This window comes from Citrus sinensis, chromosome 2, assembly GCF_022201045.2.
Source record: "Citrus sinensis cultivar Valencia sweet orange chromosome 2, DVS_A1.0, whole genome shotgun sequence".
Classification (NCBI taxonomy): domain Eukaryota; kingdom Viridiplantae; phylum Streptophyta; class Magnoliopsida; order Sapindales; family Rutaceae; genus Citrus; species Citrus sinensis.
In genome coordinates, this window is record NC_068557.1 from 28,264,102 (window position 1) to 28,281,867 (window position 17,766).

At 36.5% G+C, this 17,766-nt stretch overlaps 2 protein-coding genes across 2 annotated transcripts; one reads left to right on the top strand and one right to left on the bottom strand.

The window, feature by feature from the left end:
• The first annotated feature begins 5,201 nt into the window (after positions 1 to 5,201).
• Positions 5,202 to 8,932, top strand: LOC102620766 (uncharacterized). Its single transcript, XM_006468197.4, has 6 exons — positions 5,202 to 5,453; positions 6,165 to 6,330; positions 6,489 to 7,160; positions 7,607 to 8,057; positions 8,191 to 8,272; positions 8,498 to 8,932. The coding sequence occupies exons 1-6, from the start codon at positions 5,424 to 5,426 to the stop codon at positions 8,699 to 8,701; spliced, it is 1,605 nt and encodes a 534-aa protein (XP_006468260.2). The 5' UTR covers positions 5,202 to 5,423; the 3' UTR covers positions 8,702 to 8,932.
• A 1,906-nt stretch (positions 8,933 to 10,838) lies between these two features.
• On the bottom strand, positions 10,839 to 17,471 carry LOC102620318 (auxin response factor 6). The gene is made up of 14 exons (XM_006468195.4): positions 16,421 to 17,471; positions 16,115 to 16,227; positions 15,472 to 15,570; positions 15,336 to 15,392; positions 15,094 to 15,249; positions 14,911 to 14,995; positions 14,486 to 14,576; positions 13,980 to 14,144; positions 13,775 to 13,897; positions 13,497 to 13,572; positions 13,266 to 13,413; positions 11,973 to 13,126; positions 11,645 to 11,835; positions 10,839 to 11,228 (listed from the first exon to the last, which is right to left on the bottom strand). The coding sequence occupies exons 1-14, from the start codon at positions 16,461 to 16,463 to the stop codon at positions 11,030 to 11,032; spliced, it is 2,700 nt and encodes an 899-aa protein (XP_006468258.2). The 5' UTR covers positions 16,464 to 17,471; the 3' UTR covers positions 10,839 to 11,029.
• Positions 17,472 to 17,766: the final 295 nt, after the last annotated feature.

The following is a 17,766-nucleotide window of genomic DNA, read 5'->3' on the forward strand; positions in this document are numbered from 1 at the left end:
CACAAAAGTCTTTATACATCCCCCTATTAAATAAGCCCCATTAAAAGTTTTGAAAGTTATGTTACTTTAATCTAATCCCCATAGAGAACTGTCTTCTTCTTAAAGCCTCTTGTAATCTTAAGTGATAAAGTTTGATTTTATTTTGTTTCTACCGATTAGTATTGCTCAAAGAAGATTAGTGACCCCATTTGATTTTCATTTTGGGCGTGAAGCTAAAAGATCTATGCTATGGTCAATTAGCTTTTTTTTTTTTTCCCCTTTAGTGTCATGTTAACGTTTTCCCTTTAGTGTCAAACACAAACCGAAATGCAGCCACCAAGAAACCAGAGACAAACGAAGTAAAGAATGAATCTCATAATGAAAAATTTTAAAAATAGAGTGAATGACCCACAAGAGGATAATTTTTACATTTTCGAATTATCTACATCTAGAAGTTCAACATCTACCCTCATAAATCCGTCCAAAAGTTTTTAAACAATCATTGACCCATGCTGCCAATCTTTGAACCCTTTGAACGAGGCAGAAAGGGAAACTTTCCGGAGCCAAAACTTTCAAATACTGCAAAGAAAAATTGCAAACGCAAGGGACCCATATCAAGAAAAAGCCAGCAATTAATATTAAAGTTAGTTAATGCCGTCACCTAATTGTGTTACGTAACATCAATTAATTAGATCATCATATATGTAATACAAGACAATTACACAACTTAGTACTCTCTTACGTACAATTAATTCACTCTCATTATTATTAAGCTTAAAACTGAGATACCGCTGGCTGTTTTAGAAAACCATCCATGTGGCGCCAAAAAAAAAGAAAAAAAGAAATCTTTAATCAGTTGCCAAAAAGATTTGAAAATTAAGCTTGAATGAGAGGAATATGGACAAAAGTAGTTTATTAATTCATGCATGAAAAACGGGAACTGCAATGACAATTCAGAAGATTTTCAAAGTTTTCGGACTCTGTCACTATGGCGTGATAAATGGAGAGACATACACGAGTAACTCATTAAAAATTTCTACATGCAAAAAAATTCAAAAAGAAAAAAAAAAAGACTTGTTAAAAATTTTCTGCATGCAATAGTACACTTTTGATTTTGGAATTCTATGAAATTGAATCTGCCAAAAATAATTCTGGGTCACATCAACACTTCAATTTTTGATATTGGGTTTTTCATTTCAGCGAACAGGCACAAAAAGAGCTAATTAAGAAAATTGAAGAGCAAAGGAAAGCGGTGGCCATGTGAGGGGCATCTAGGTGCAGAAAATGACATAATTTTGCTGTGCCATGAGGAATAATGATATTGATTCGTTCATTGAAAAGGACGCCGTATTTTAAAAGTGGTACCTACCGAACATTTTTCCATGAAAATTTTGTACTTTTTAAGGGAACGTTTTGGATCTGTAAAAGCAACTTCTCAAGCTAAATCAAATCTATTATCCATGTTGACTGAATCTACTAAGAGCAAAATTTAGATACGGGGATATCCAATGAAATTATGCCGTTTTGATGTCTTAAATTCTTTCTCTTAACGTTAAAATCATTATTAGGATCAATTGATTTCGGGAATAAAAAAAAAGAAGTAAATGTGACAAAATATTAATAAATGAGCATACCATTTCCCTTAAGTCTTTCTGATTCAATAAAATTATAAATCGCAAAGATGGTTGGTTAAAAATTTTATTGTAGTATTGATGTCATTATTAGTAAAAAGGAAAGAAAACTCAGGACGACAAAAAAGTATTTCTAAATTAGGTTTTCACTACAATTATTAATAATGTACAAGTTCTATGAACAATTTTTCTAATCTATAATTAAGTCTTACCTCAATAAAGATGATACTATTGTATGCGACTTGTGAAAAACATGATAAAGATAAAAAGTTTTATGTCCTTTTTAATGTTAAAATCTCGTATAAAAAACTAAAAATATTTCGATTCATAACTAAAATCACTTCGCAAACACATGCACCAACACACACTACAAGTGCATAAGTGGTCGGTGCAATTTAATCAATGAAATCAACAGAAATATCGCAATTTCATACTCTAATTCAAACAATTAATGCAAATAAAAAAAGTAGGCGATGGCTTCTAGTCATGCCATGTGGAGAATATGGTCAAAGAAATATATAGGGTAGAAAGCAATTGGGTTCATACAAGCACATTCATGAGCTGACAAAGAAAGAAGAAAAACCAAGTGGGTCAAACCCTAATTAACCAAAAAAAGGGACATAAATACAAATATGTTTACAGAAACAAAGAACAAGTGACAAGGGGAACATGGCATGTGAGTAGGGCTCCTAGCCACAATCCAAGAGTCCCACAATTAATTGATGAGAAGACATGTAGATTATTATTTTTGCCATAAAAGAATGTTTTTGGATTCATAAATTTAAGTAAATTTTAAATTCTTTTGAGAAAGCTTAATGCAAGAAGGATTACTGGGAAGAATATGATACGAACGACATGAAAAGATGATGCAATTATGGATAGATTGGGGACCTCTTGTAGCTTTTGCCTGGGGCTTTGAGCTCATGACATGGAGTAGCTATCGGATAATGTTATTCTATTTGCATTAATAAAAACAAAAATAATCATTTTGGTTGGGTTTAGAGCCATTAAGCATTCGAGGCCACTTTAGATTAATGATATGAGGATTGAGATCTGAGACACGTTTGAGTTGAAAAGAATTTGAGCCCTTAATCTTATAGCAATAATACATATGATTTTATCTAAGTTTTTAACTAGGGTTTGGTTGGAATCCAAGAGGAGATAATATCGTGCTGATGTGCTTATAGAATTGTACTTTGGTTTTTGCGACCGCAGAAACTCTTGGTGGGTAGAATTTTTAATACATCTTCTTTTTTCTCCAGGTGCTTTCTCCTTGGATTCGGTTTCTTTCTAAATTCTATGTAATTTTTTTTTTATATATATATTCTCTAAAACCCTAAAACTCATTTGGTCAAGACAAAATTTAGTGGAACTCGACCCGTTTGATGTAATTGTGTTTTGTAGTGTGTGCCCTACTTACCCTCGATTTGTGATATCGTCATCATTAAGAAAGAGGAAGAAGAACAAAGATCAAACTACAAGCTTACACAGTCGACACTGTTTAATATATATAATTAATGGATATACAAGGACTCATTTGATTACGTAGAAAAAGAAGATTACTTATTTTGTTTTTCGTATACATTATGTTTATTATTAAACAAAATATGTTCAACCAAATTGTCTTCCTTTGATAGCGAATTGTGATTATCATCAAATAAACAACACAATTTCAAATCATATTTGGCTTGACCGAATTTAGATCTCAATTCCCACAGCTCCAGGCAACAATTGTGGAAGAAAAATTCCATGTTGAAGGATAACGAGCATGCATCCTAGTTCCCACAAGAACATTTGTATTTTTATTTTTAAATACTCATACGATACAAGGACAGTTATACATAGATTTACAATTAGAGATTTATTGAAACTAATTAACTTAGATTTCTTCTAAGGGTGCATATACATTATCGATAAATTTACTATACAAATATTATTCTTATTCAATTATTAAATAACTGAGAGGAGAAAGGGTCTCTTATTAAGACTTGAATTCATCTAACCAAAAAGTAAGTTGTCAATCAACTAATGAATTAAGTTGAGCACATAAATTAGGCGTGCGAGGCTCATAACCCGCAACCCACAAATGATTACCTTAAAATAACAACGATTAAAAATTATCCGAATAAATTTAAAACTCAAGTACATTTTAGAATTTTAATAACATTGCCAAAAATAATTTTTAGTAACAATGTTCAAACTTATAACATCGGGAACTTCATTAATCTGTACAAAAACGGTAATTAATTTAAATATTTTAAAAAATTTTGGGAAGAAAAAAAAATTGGAGAACGGACAACGAATAGGAGGGGCTAAGCTAAACGGGGTAGGGGAAGGGGGAGAGGTGAAGATTCCAAGAAGAATGGTCACGTTATAGAATTCTGAACTTCTTTCTCTGACTCTGACACTATTTTCTTATTTATTCATTCATTCATTTCCCATTTTCATTGTTTTTTTTTTATTAATTATTTAAAAGAAGGCGTTGGTCTGCGAGTTTTCTTTCATTATCTTTGACTGCTGACTTAAATTTCAGGAATGTATTTTCTTCTCTTCACTGAATTACAAAAAAAAAAAAAAAAACCATTTATTAGCAAAACATTCCTCCAATCAAATCCCTCTAATCTGCGAGGAATTGGAGTTTTTGGACTATTGTCATCGTCATCGAGAAAATATGCCGAGATTAGCGGCAGTTCTTTTCCAAGTTAATTTATTTATCTCATTTTAGTTTTTGATAAAAGGAAAATATACAAAAAAAAAAGAGGATAATGATAAAGACAAAATATCATTTCACTAGATTTATCGAAAGTCATTTCAATCAGATTTTCTGAAGCAAAAGCAGGAGAAAATAATATTTTCTTGTTTGTGATAATTTTAAAGTCACGAATAAATTGATTGGTCCAATTGACAGCTTTTTTTTTTTTTTTCAAAATTTCCATGTTAAGTAAATTATTTTAATTTAATTTCTTTAAGTTTTGTTACTCATTTTTGTGATCGATTCACTGATGATGACAATTGACACATTTACTTTCGCATGTGAGGGCATAGGCAGCTAAATCAAATTCAACCTTTTCATCATTATCACTGTTCCAAAGCCTGCCCTTAATCATTTCCCATGATTTCTTTTCTCATTTTTTTTCTTTTCTTTTCCGCAATTCCAAAATTAAAAAAAAAATCGAATTACAGTAATGATCTTTTGCAAAATTTCTATGGGAAAATTTGTTGATTCATTTTTAACTTTACACGAAGAATTTAAATAGATTTTATTAGATATGAATGAAGCTCATCCAAATCTCTTCTGGTGATTTAAATTTAAGAAAAAAAAATCTATTGAAGGTTCGATCAAAATATAGTTAAAAACAGTTTGTTGAAAAATGATCGGCAATTGATCGGCTGGTGCATGTAAAAGATCGCCGTCCACCAAATTAAATACAGTGCCCCCACCAGGATTTAGACAAGTAGGATGGGGACCGTGGACTGCGGTCAAAATGGATGACGTGGCGAGATCAGAGTGGGGTACTGTAGAAGAGGGAACTTCCTTGAAAAACTGGATGATGATTTTATTATTACAATTGAATAACTTAACAACAGTGGTCACATTCCTACACCTGTCGGCTACCAAACACTCTCTCCTCCTTACAAATTATAAGAAGCCTGAGACCTGTTTTAGTTTTAGATTTAGTTTTAGATTTAATTTTAGTTTTAGCTTCAAATAAAATAAATAAAGCTTTTATCTTCCTCTGTATCTCTGGCTCATTGCTCTGCTTCATTTAAGCAGAGAGAGAGAGAACATAGAGTTCTTGAGAGAGAGATCTAATGGAGTACGAGAGGATTCACAAAGCTCAGGTAATAACAGCGCAGCGGAAATGAATGGCCATCGATTTTTTGCGGTTTTTAAAGTTGAGGGTTATTTTGGTTTTTATGGGTTTCTTTGTCACACATTGGAACTTATCTAAATGCTCTCCATGAGAGCAGAATGTCACGGGATGAGTTTCGTTGCACAGCAACCCGTGCGAGCGGCCCGTGACAAGAGACTATGGCAGGAGTGGCACAAAGTTTTCTTTTGATCAGAGTTACCGCAAATTTAACTATTTTAGCGTGTTTTTTGCCCTTTTTATATTTATATATATTTTCTTTTAGCTGAAAATGCTCATTTTGGTGATTGTCTCTGTAGTTGATGGGGGTGATGGGTCTGGTCCTGTGCAATTGTGTTTTGTAAAGTGGGAAATTTTTTTTTTTTTTTCGAGTTTTTCTGAATTATTTGGTTCTGAGGGTGAGACTGAGGGACAACAAATTTATTGTTTTTGTTATATTGGAATATAGTCACTTGTTAAGTATGCAAATTTGGTGATGTTAGTCTAGTATTCAATGAGAAATTAGAGATAATAGAATCTATTTGGTGTTAATGGAGTTGATATATATGATCCAAAGTGACATTAGTAATTATTGAGTATGCTTGGTTCAAATTTCAATCCCCGTCTTGCAAATTTTTTTTTTTCTAATATTGTTCTTGTTTCTTTATGACTTATTTTATTCTTTTTTATTGTGGGAATGCAGACGGGTATAATTTCTCCTAGTAAGCTTAGGATGAAGCTTATAGGACCTCATCATAATAGGAAAAAGGATGGATCAAACAGTAACTCTGCGAGAACATCTCCTTCCAGGCTTGACGATTCTGAGTTTGTCCGGAACAGCTTATTGAATGGAGGCTTTGATGATGAAGGTCAGTGACTACCCTCTTCTTCATCCAGCTTAGTGCATTCTATACGCACTTTTGACATTAGTGAAGCTCTCTATGTAACTGTTGTCTCTTAGTATGTTAGGATTTTATGCACTGAGAGGTGTAGGTATTGATTTCTAGACATTTTCCTGTCGTCACAGCTCCAAGCTTAGAAGTTGCTTCTGAGAAAGGAGCTGGTGAAGTAGTTTTGGGCCACAACCAAGGCGAACAAGCTTCTTTCCAGCCAAATGAAACATTGCCGAGAGAAAACACTGAAGTCAGTCGAGTCAAAATGCAGCAATTCTCAAAAGGTGATAGTGTTAATCTGAGTGCAATTCACCCAATGAGAATGCATGAAGATGACAATCTTGATTATGATAGTAATGCTAGTTCATCTAGCTTCGAGTTTCATAAAGGGGAAAGATCAATGCAAAATCACATGGCAAGATCATTCTCAAGACCTATGCCATCAAAGTGGAATGATGCTGAAAAATGGATAATGAATAGGCAAATCATACAGGCTAATTATGCCAAGAAAAATGCTTTGCACAATCAGGCTAATAGGTTGCCAGCAACTAATATGGTGAGAGTTGTTCCTGAGTATGGAACTTATGATCACAAGCCATCAACTGTCCGGGCAGCAGACACTAAGCGGGTGGACTTCTGCCAAACTGCATCACACACTTTGGAGAAGTTCTCCTTTGTTCCTTCTGGAACTCATCAAGCCCATGGTGGAAATGCGATGATTGACTCTTGCACTCAGAGTAAGGATTTGGAGGAAGTGATTCAGACAGATGTACCTTGTACAAAAAGTTCATCAGAAAATGAATCAGGTAAAGTTGTTACCTGAATAAATTTGCATGATTCTTGATTATTGCCCTGGATTAGCTTCAAATTCACTCGATGGGAATCAACAATGTTGATTCTTTTCACAAATTATCTTTGCACTCCTTTCGATTTGAATATCAAAACATTTTCCTTGTTTTTTCTTTTGGGGGGGGGGGGGGGGGGGGAAGGGGGGTCCAAAGTGCTCTGTATTTATGTTTTTTGAATATGTCTAGCAGGGCCGGGCAAGGATAGATTTAAATTGTTACCAGAAATTTAGAATACATTGAATATATGTCTGATCACTTTCCTTTCGCAAACTGTTCTTGCAGTAAGGGCACTCTGTAATGTATTGGTGTAAATCCTATTTGTTTGTATTGGTTTAGCAACAAAGTAGCATTTTTATATTTTCTAATGCAATTAATTTTTCTGAATGTACGATTTGATTTTGCAGTTGTTCCTGCCATAAGATCAGTGTGTATGAGGGACATGGGTACGGAAATGACCCCAGTGGCTAGTCAAGAGCCTTCAAGGACTGCCACCCCTGTGGGTGCAACCACTCCACTCCGAAGCCCAACTTCTTCAATTCCATCTACTCCTCGAGGACGGGCCCCAGCATCCACTCCTATGGAGCAAACTGGAATTGATGAATCACAGCACCCAGTGGAAAATAGCAAAAGAGATTTGTCAGAGCAAGAAATTAAGGAAAAAACAAGGAGAGAAATTGTGGCTCTTGGTGTCCAGCTGGGCAAGATGAATATTGCTGCTTGGGCTAGTAAAGATGAACAAGGAAAGAATACTTCTTCAGCGGAGAAGAATAGTGATATGGAGGAGCTTGAGCGGATAGAATATGAAAAACGTGCTTCCGCATGGGCGGAAGCTGAAAAATCTAAACACATAGCAAGGTTTCATTTGTAGACCCCAACACTCTTGAGCATCATTCAAAAAAGCATTTACTTGAAAGTAACCAACATATCATGACTTAATCCCTGCTATAATGATCATCTTAATCTGACAGAAATATTTCTAATTTTTCAGATTCAAGCGTGAAGAAATCAAAATCCAAGCATGGGAAAGTCGGCAGAAAGCAAAACTGGAAGCAGAGATGCGGAGAATAGAGGTATTTCGAGTCTCTTTCACTGTAAATATTTAGTCAAGAATTCCATTACTAACCAGTATATGGCGATGATGTAAATGAAAATTTGTTAATGGTTTGAATAATTGTCGAAGGGTCAGTTCAGTTTAAATCAAACATTGAAATTTCAACAGAAGCAGAACATTCGGTGTATACGTTAACTAGAGCTTCGTCTAATTTGTCTAATAAGAATAGATGCAACTCTTTCAGGCTGAAGTGGAACAAATAAGAGCACAAGCTCAAGCAAAGATGGTGAAAAAGATCTCGATGTCAAGGCAAAGATCAGAAGAAAAGCGTGCTGCTGCTGAAGCAAGAAAAAGCCGAGATGCCGAAAGAACTGCAGCCCAAGGAGAATATATTCGCCAAACAGGACAGATCCCATCTTCCCATTTCACTTGCTGTGGTTGGTTCTGATAACACTGGAAACAGTTTTATGAAGTAGCTCATAAGCCTACTGAGCGCCAAGCAGTATCAAAATATTTTCTAGTCTCAATCAGCAACCAAGGGCGCGTTGTTGTATATGTTAATTGAAATATGCACAGTTTGCAAAGTTGATGATGGTGCATATTTTCGCATTTAATCTTGATCTTCTTTTGATAATGGTTTATAGTGGAATGGTGCATTATGAAATGTTTTTGTTATTCATTGTTGTGCCGACAAAAATGCCTTTTTATCTGTTAGTGACCCCTTAGAATTATCATTTTTTTTTTAACCCCTATTTAGCTTTAGACCGACCTTGTAGAATTAGCTTCTTAATGCTCATTCATGGCTTTTGTTGTAATTTTCAAGTTTATCGTATGGGCTGGACGTGGTTTGGTGTTTGGGCCTAGCCATTTTCAATTTTCATAAACAAAACGATTTGTGTGAAAAATTCTGTAGAAATTTGATGAGTAACTAACTCGAAAATGAATCGATTAAACTGGTGTTTGTTTTATTTTTTGTCTCTCTTCCAGACGATTATATGGTTGACCCTCGGATTGTTTGAGTCAACTGTCAAATAATCCAACTAAAATCGATAATAATAATTTGTAGAGATTGCTCTGTTGTTAAAATTATATTGGACCAAGCAGACTAATCGCTAAGGCACTTGTGTTTTCTCTGAACAGGGCCCGATTCAGCAAGAATAGTGTTTCATTGGGTCGGCTCAACATGTCAACCGAACTCGAGACAAAACTTATATACAGCGAAGCCACATTGTATCCGAAACGAAAACGAAAAAAGAGGTGGAAAAAAAAAAGCATCAATCACTCGCAAACTACAATGATCTTAACACTTGAGAGTTTTAATACCATTATCTATTACATGATAAACGCAAATTATTATTTTATCATTCAGTAGATAAATGACACGTCAGTTAAAAAGTAGAAGTCAAATTGGGAATAAAATTATTAAGGTAGCTAATGGTACTCAAGATAATATAATGGAATACGACAACATAGATGTGTTAAATATGTTGGTAACCCCTTTGATATATTACCTTATCATTTCATAATTCACATTGGCGTGTAGACTCAAGTATTTAGTCGAAGAGAATAGAATACATGGTAACGCGCATTTGATGGGATCTTTTAGGTCGGGTGATGAGACAGCTGTCAGCAGGCAATTGGGACCAATTTCAAAAGTTTTGATGCAAAGTACAATTAAGAAAAATGACAACTCTCCTTTCCCTACCAAAAATCAAATAAAAATAAAATAGAGGGACGACGTGGGCACTAACTATTATTGTTGATAGAGCCCTACATTGTCACCCTCCCATCCCTTCAAAAGAAAAGTCACGGCCCCCACTTAATGGCATCAAAAACCCAACTCAACCCCACAAATCAGAAAAGGAGAGCCCAACTCAAATTTTCCTTCCTCTTTCTCTTGGTCTGCATTGATTGAAAAATTTACGGAAAATTTAGCTTTTTTTTGATCGAGACCCATTGGGAGACGAGAGGGCAGCAAATATTGCAATGTGTCTCACATGTGTGGGTTTACCGACATCACAGTGGCCCATTGTTTCCAGGCCACTTCCGTCATTTCTGCTACTCGCAATTATTGGGAATGGTTCCAAATTCCAAAACGACAATTCTGAAAAACATTCACCGTGCATTCCTTGCTCCACAGACCAAAAGTCCAAACGTCTCACTAAAATCATCCCTTAGTGGGCACTGGGCACTGGGCACACCAAGTGATATACAATACCTCACTTTCTTCCACTAGCACAAGGCCACTAGCCTGAGTATGAGACTACTCGGAGCATCTTGGCAGTTGAGATGAATGTTATTTAATGCGAATGCAAAGGTGGGGTTAGGCTCATTTTCCCAAAAGCCTAACAGAACAAAGTCTAGGACATATTGGCACGGAATATAAGTTAAAGAAAAGAGTTGTTTTTCACATGCTATCATGAAAACAAATCACATGGCATTGGCATCTTTTAGAAATGTTTCCATCACTTTACTAACTTCCAGACTTGAATGTCTTTGTCCAAATTAGAACTACAGAAGTGTGAAACCTTTCCGCGCTAGTTATAAATCAATTGCTACAATAATAAAGGGGAACAGCTATCATCATGGACAACTCTCCTAATCAATATTGATTGCGTATTTCATACCACAGAATAGAAAATGTATCTTATAATTACAGTTTAGCTTATATATAAACTTTAAGCTAAAATTAGGTAGCCTCTCGCTACCCCTACGTGGATTGAAACAGACACTAATATTACAGAAGAGAGAATGGTATCTTAACTGGTTAAATTGATCAGAAATCCAGTGACCCCACGGATGTTATACCAGCACTCAAATTTCTGGAGTCCTGCCGGGTTGCATAATCATCACAGCTGCTGTTGGAGAGCCTCTGAATTGGAACTGAGTTCAGAAGCTCATTGCCACGTTTGCCCATTTGCTGCACTTCTGGTGGTGAGAGTATTTTGATACACCACACACTGTTTACAAACTCCCTGGTACAAGAAGAATGAAGTGCATCAATGGCAAGCCAACAAGAAACAGAAGTTAACAGATGCAAACTCCAAATAATGAAGAAAACAGAATGTGAAATCATGAAACCCCATAACTATCAAAGCATAACTTAGTCAAAATATGAAGAAGCTTCCACATTCTTACTTCACTATATTAGTCAAAATAGGAAGAAGCTTCCACATTCTCACTTCACTATATTAGTCAATCAGGTTTTACGATTTTGCTTTCCTTATTTACAAAATTCCTACCTAAGATGCCAAAAGTTTTATTATCCAATGGTCAAAATTAAAACTTGAGTCTTTACATTGTGAACAAGTAATTCCTACAAATCATAATCCAGATGGGTTAAAAAAAAAAACAGAGTAGAATTTGAAGAACAGCAAAGCATAGAACTTACGGCCAGGGGCCATCACCAAGGAGAAGTACATCATTCTCCCGGTCAACGAATACAAGCTGCCAGCCTGATCTCAGGGGGTCCTCCAAATGGCCTTCAAGGCCAAACATGCGAGCTAGTTCACTGCGCAGCTCATGGTAGCTACTGAATTTGGTGATATCCAGTGATCTACCGAAGGAACCCGACTTGTAAACCTATCAATGAAACAAAAATTCAGATCCATGAGAATCCATTGCAAAAGGCCGCCAATAGATCAGATAATATGAGAAGCTGGTTTAACTACAGATTATTTTATTTCTACTTAAAAAAAAAAAAAAAAAAAGACCCTCACCTTAACAAAGGTTCTGTTGGGTGGGTTTACTTGGCCCACATTTTCTGGAGACTGTAGGAAACCTGATTCATCAATGCAACTGGAAGGTGCAATTTCTGGATTAACAGAGAAATCAGCACCTGCAGTGCTCATATAATTAGAAGAAGCAAAGGGTATAGTTGTGGAGTCACTATTGCTCCCAACTCCCCCAAGGCTTGACATCTCATTCTGCATCAGAAGTGAAGAAGGCTCTATGTTAACCCCAAATAAAAGATGGCTCTGTGGATCAGCACTCCCTTCCTGGTCTATCGAACACTCCCTACCAGGAAAAGGGGGCAATGAAATAGAATTCTGAGAGATATTTGCATGAGGTGGCCCCAATTGTTCCACGGAGGGCAGAACACAGTGAGGAGCTCCAGAAGAGAAAAGAGGTTCAACTGCTGCTCGCTTAGAAGGCCAGGTAGGAGAATGTATCAGGGGATTGCTTCTCGGCAAGTTAAGCAGGTGGGATGATTCATCCTGGGCATATGAACCCAAGAGACTATGCAGAGGAGAAACAATAGGATTTGTCGCAGGGTTCCCATTTGAATCAGAGAAACTCTGCTGCTGGCAGAGTGAAGAGATAGCTTGCATTGGTGGTGACTGAGATTGAGAAACTGAAGCAAACTGTGACATAGCAGAGACAGCGCTTGGAATCTGCTGATGGTCAACCTGTTGCTGTGGTTGTGGCAATGGCTGCTGCTGTTGATTATTGAAAGAGTGAGAATGCTGCAACTGTGGTTGAAGAAGGTGAGACTGACTGTGGGTCTGGGACTGAGATTGATGCTGGTTTTCTTGGACACCTTGAAGAAATGTCTGCTGAGGATGAGACTGTTGCAACATTTGGGACTGCACCAAAGCAGAAGTCCTACTTGGGAGATTTTGAGGTTGCTGGAATTGCATAAGGGATGCAGCATTTGGTTTCGAAGGATCTACAGCTCTCATCTCCCGAAGTGCAGCAGCAGCCATAGCTTGGTACATGTCATTTTGTAAGCCAAGCATTGAAGCATCCATCCTTGGTTGCATCCATGGCGTAACTCCAAGTCCCTGAAAATTTAGAGATTGCATTCCACGATCTCCATCTCCTCGGAGCCACATAAGTTGAGAATTGATTCCCAGATCCTCATCTTTAATACCTTAGAGCAAAAGGATAGGAAAATTAGCCCTTCATGTCCATAAAAAGCAGGGAGGGACGTTAGGAAATGGGAATTGGAAGCAATGCTAGAAGTTAGTTGATGTAAATTGTACTCTAGAGGTAGCAGTAGACAACCATACCGTGAAAAGCTGGTAGTCCTACCGGCCACGGTCGCTTAAGCCTCAGTGGAAATGGAGACGAATACATTGGGAATGTGGTTAATGGTTCAATCTCCCAAAGAGAAACTCTTGGCTGCCTCTCCCCAGCAGTTGATTCATCCCAGCCAACCTGCATTCATTGAGTTATTTCATTGAAATTTACTTCAATGATATGAAAAAAAAAAAAAAAAAAAAAAGAGAAAAATAAAAAACCTTGACTGATCGCCAATGTGAATTCGGCCATTTAACAGGATCTAAGTCACTTATGCCAGTTATCGTGCCCATGTAGCTGGATAAATACACAAAACAGCAGAAATTATCCGTTAGATGATTCTCAAATCCATTAGATGGATGGTTGAATAATAGAGAAACAACTTCTATTCCTAGACATTCCAAGAGTGATTCTTAGAATTTAGAAGTTTCCCTCATAGAGAAATAGCAAACAACACAAAAGAAACAAATAACTCAGATGAAAAAAATCTGAAACCTACCGACGCACGCTTGATTCTTCTGTTTCAAATAGCATCCTAAAGCGCATGCCAACAGAAACACGCGTGTGATAGACTGCTTTAATGTACTTGGCCAAGGGTATCACAAACTCTGAGGGGCTAGCCCTAAATGAAACATGGTGTGAATTCAAACAAATGTGATAGATAAAAAGTTTCTAAAATTCTGTTAACATGTACAGGGCCAAACCTTGGGTTATAAAATATAGTAAAACGGCTATTTGTTGCAGCTGCATGAGCTGCAGCAGCAAGAAGCCCCAAATGCATGCTATCGCTTGATAAAACCGATGAAGGCATCACAGTTGGTGGTCTATTAGCACGACGGATGCCAAGGAGTAATTGATTCTTGTCATTCCTAATGAAAGAAACATATATTTGTCTGAACATGAGAAAATAACACATAACAGATAGTTATAATTTTTAAGTAGTTCTAACATGCCAATATACTAAAGAGTCAAGATGGAAAAAAATAAGAGTAACCGCACACCATTCTGGCACCAACTGACTAATAAGCAAAAGCAAGGCAATGGAATTGTTTATAGCAGGAACAGAAATCCGTCCCAATAGAGCATAATCATCCCCAAAGTCAACTCAAGCACACACAGAACAACACTACTATATGTTCAGTCATGATGCAATTAGAAAATTGGGTCAATGATGGAAAGATAAATATTTGAGACTTAAACAGCTGCCTACCAAATGAAAAGCACAGAGTCACCAGCAACAAGTCTTTTAGCACTTACGAACACACTCCATCCAGTTGTAAGGAGGTGCCTTTTGGGCTGGCCTGCATGAAGAGAAGTGGTAATCATCATGACACTCTTGCTATTTGTTTCAATGGAGGGTATAAAACCAGCTTCTTTTATAAAACTAAAGTCTTTAGCCAAGTCATGGGAGTTCCAAGCAATAAAGCTCAATGATAAAAGGAATATCCATAACTATCTACCGGCCAACCATGTTCCACTTATTGATAGAGCATACAAGTTCCTCCCTTTCACCAATATTCTAAGACCAAGAACGAGGGTATGAAAGACTGCACATAAAACAAACTAGGCTCTGCTCTTTGGAAGGGGGAAATAAAATGCGGCACCCTTCAAAAAGGTTATCCTTGAACATCTTACCTCGAAATATATGTCTAAATTTCCATTCATTGTCATGCAGATCTCTAGCAATCAACTCCTGAGCAGGGGGCTGCTGGGAGAAGTCCTGCAAATCAATCATCATTTTAGAAATAATCCGCAGGTTCTTAAGCCTTCGGAGCACTTAGAAATGGCAGATAATATCCAGTCATGAAGAAGACTTACCAATGGAGGAAAAACCTTTTCAGCTGCCCGGCGAGGAACAGAGAATCCTCCATGAGTACTTGTGTCACTAGCCGTCAAAGTCTTACAAAAGTAATTTGTTGGCTGTTTGCTGAGTGTTCCCAACTCTGCGGGAAGGTATGCCTCCTTTTGCTCTTGCTACACAAGGAGGGTATTATTATCAACACGTGAACCAGTCAAAAAAGCTAACAAATGAAAATAAAATCACAGAAAAAATAGCATACCGGGCTCAGCGGCTGCAAGGTCATCTGTGCATATACTTCATCAGTCTCAATATCTGCCTGAAGTTGACAAAATTTTGAGCTTTTAGTGACCAGGAATGTCTAAAATCATCTAATAACATAATTAAAACACCCTTACATGCATGGTCACATTGTGCAGCTGACAAATAAGTTGTGGAGGTAAGCTTGGGTAGTTAGGAATATGGGCATCCACTTCCTTGTTGGTTGATGCAGCTACCTACATAGAAGATTGGTAAAAAGAGATATAAATGAGAAGAAGCAAGGTTGATTACAGGATACCATATCTGATTCCTATGGATCATTCAAAACCATAAAAGAGAAGCAGCGAAAAACTTAAATAAAATAACTCCCTGGTGACCTTCAGATTAAATAATCTATATGCAACAATCCTGTGCCAGAAACAGGCACTAGGGGCAGAAGAGGGGACAAGATCACAATACCAGAACCAATTTCAGGAACAAGAGCAGAAGATGTTACCCCAAAAAAAAAAAAAAAATTGCACCGGGGCAAAGATATACTAAGAGTAAGCAGAAATGGGTAAAGTAACATCATGACCTCGACAGCATAAAATTAAAAGATATGGCTTTATGTGAATGCTCACATCAGAAATATTCAACCATCATGCTCTCACTTCACGATGAACAATTATTAATCATTTCGAAGTTTAAATTACAAAACAGATGCATGGCAAAACAACTTCGTATTCCTCAAGATTAGAAGCAGAGACTTTGGCGATACTTTCTTCATTCAAAAATACCAACCTGCTCACTGTGGCCTTGCGGGAAATAAACAACACGGCTTCCAACAGCAGGAAGAGAAACCAGAGGGCCAGCACAGGCATGCCAAAGTTCAGAGTTCAAAACCCTCTTCTCCCCTGCAAAATTTTTTATTAAAAGGCCTATTAAATTTCATAAAGAAAGATAATAAAGTTTCCAAAGATTCAACTAAGATCAGAGTTTCCACAGAATCAGAACGATCACATACATGCAATCTAACATGACAAAAAGAAAGCACAGAAAGACACAGATAGAGATAGATTCCAGACCTACAAGCAACAACAAGCGTACCTTCTTGGTGTTGGGGACTAAAGCCAGCTGTAGAGAGCCTCATTTTCTCAGCAAGATTCAACAACTTCAAATCCAACTTTAACCCCACAAGCCAAAGATCCAGAAAAATATAACCTTAAGCAAACTCAATATGCACCAACCAATCTTCCAAAAACACACCCAAAGCACTGTATCACTGCCTGCCCTCTACACAATATAATCATGCCTTCACTTTCCTCTACCCCTTCCACAACCAATAGAGATTGAAAAAAAATTTCACCAAATTGAAAACTTTAACAGACGATCACAAAAGCCAAATGCTATAAAACATGAAACTTCATTGAAACCCAACAAAACACCATTCACAATGATCCCATCAACCGAAACCGGTTTTGCTGCAAAACACAATCGATTTCAACCTCATATGCTTCCTCTTATCTTCCCTACCCAAACCCCTACAACAAGTTTTGTACTTTGAATTAAAATCCTCATCCTACAATCTTCAAAGACTTAACCCCCACATTTCACAGCAGATCTCAACATATAAAAGGAAAATGAAAAAAAAAAAAACTCAGACTTTAGCTTAAATATGAGATTTTAGGCAGACCCAGATCTTTAAAACTGATGGCAAACTCAAAAGTATTGCATGTAGTAAGAAAACAGCAGAAGCTATTACATGAGCAGCAGGTACAACAGTTACCTAAAACTGTGTTAAAGTTGGTATATATATAGATTTTTACAGAGAATATGTGTTAATAATTATATCTATGTTTGGGGATGGCGATACTAGGACTTTGGTTTCTTTGTTCCAGTAATGGAAATAGTGAGTGGTGATGGTGGAGCAAAAAAAATAATAAGCAGGGACTGCTACTAATACTACTAGGACTTCTGCTAGCTAGCTGCTACTTTAGCTTATTTTTCTCTCTCTCCTCCAATCAATCAACACACAACTGCCATTAATTTTTGCTGTCAATTTTTATACCCCTGAAAAACCAAAAAATAAAAAAGAGAAAGTGTCAGAATTTTTATCAGAGTTTTTCTTTTTCTTTTTGGCAATTTTCTTGCGTTGCTGTGACTTCTGATTTTGGTGCATATTTTCAGACAACAAGAAGATAGGTTAAATTAGCCTTAAGAGTGGAGAAATTTACTTTGATGCCATTATTTTGGGATTTTAAAAATAAAAAATAAAATAAAATAAAATAAAATGAAATGAAAATGCTGGGTGAATGTGTGATCAAATTTTTAACATGCATGTCAATCCGCCTTCGGTGGAGTGGTAGAACTTATCATTTTGGAAGTGAGTGGGAGTATTGATTCGAGTTCTTATATTGTAATATAAGATATAATTTTCTTTCTTTAATTATAGA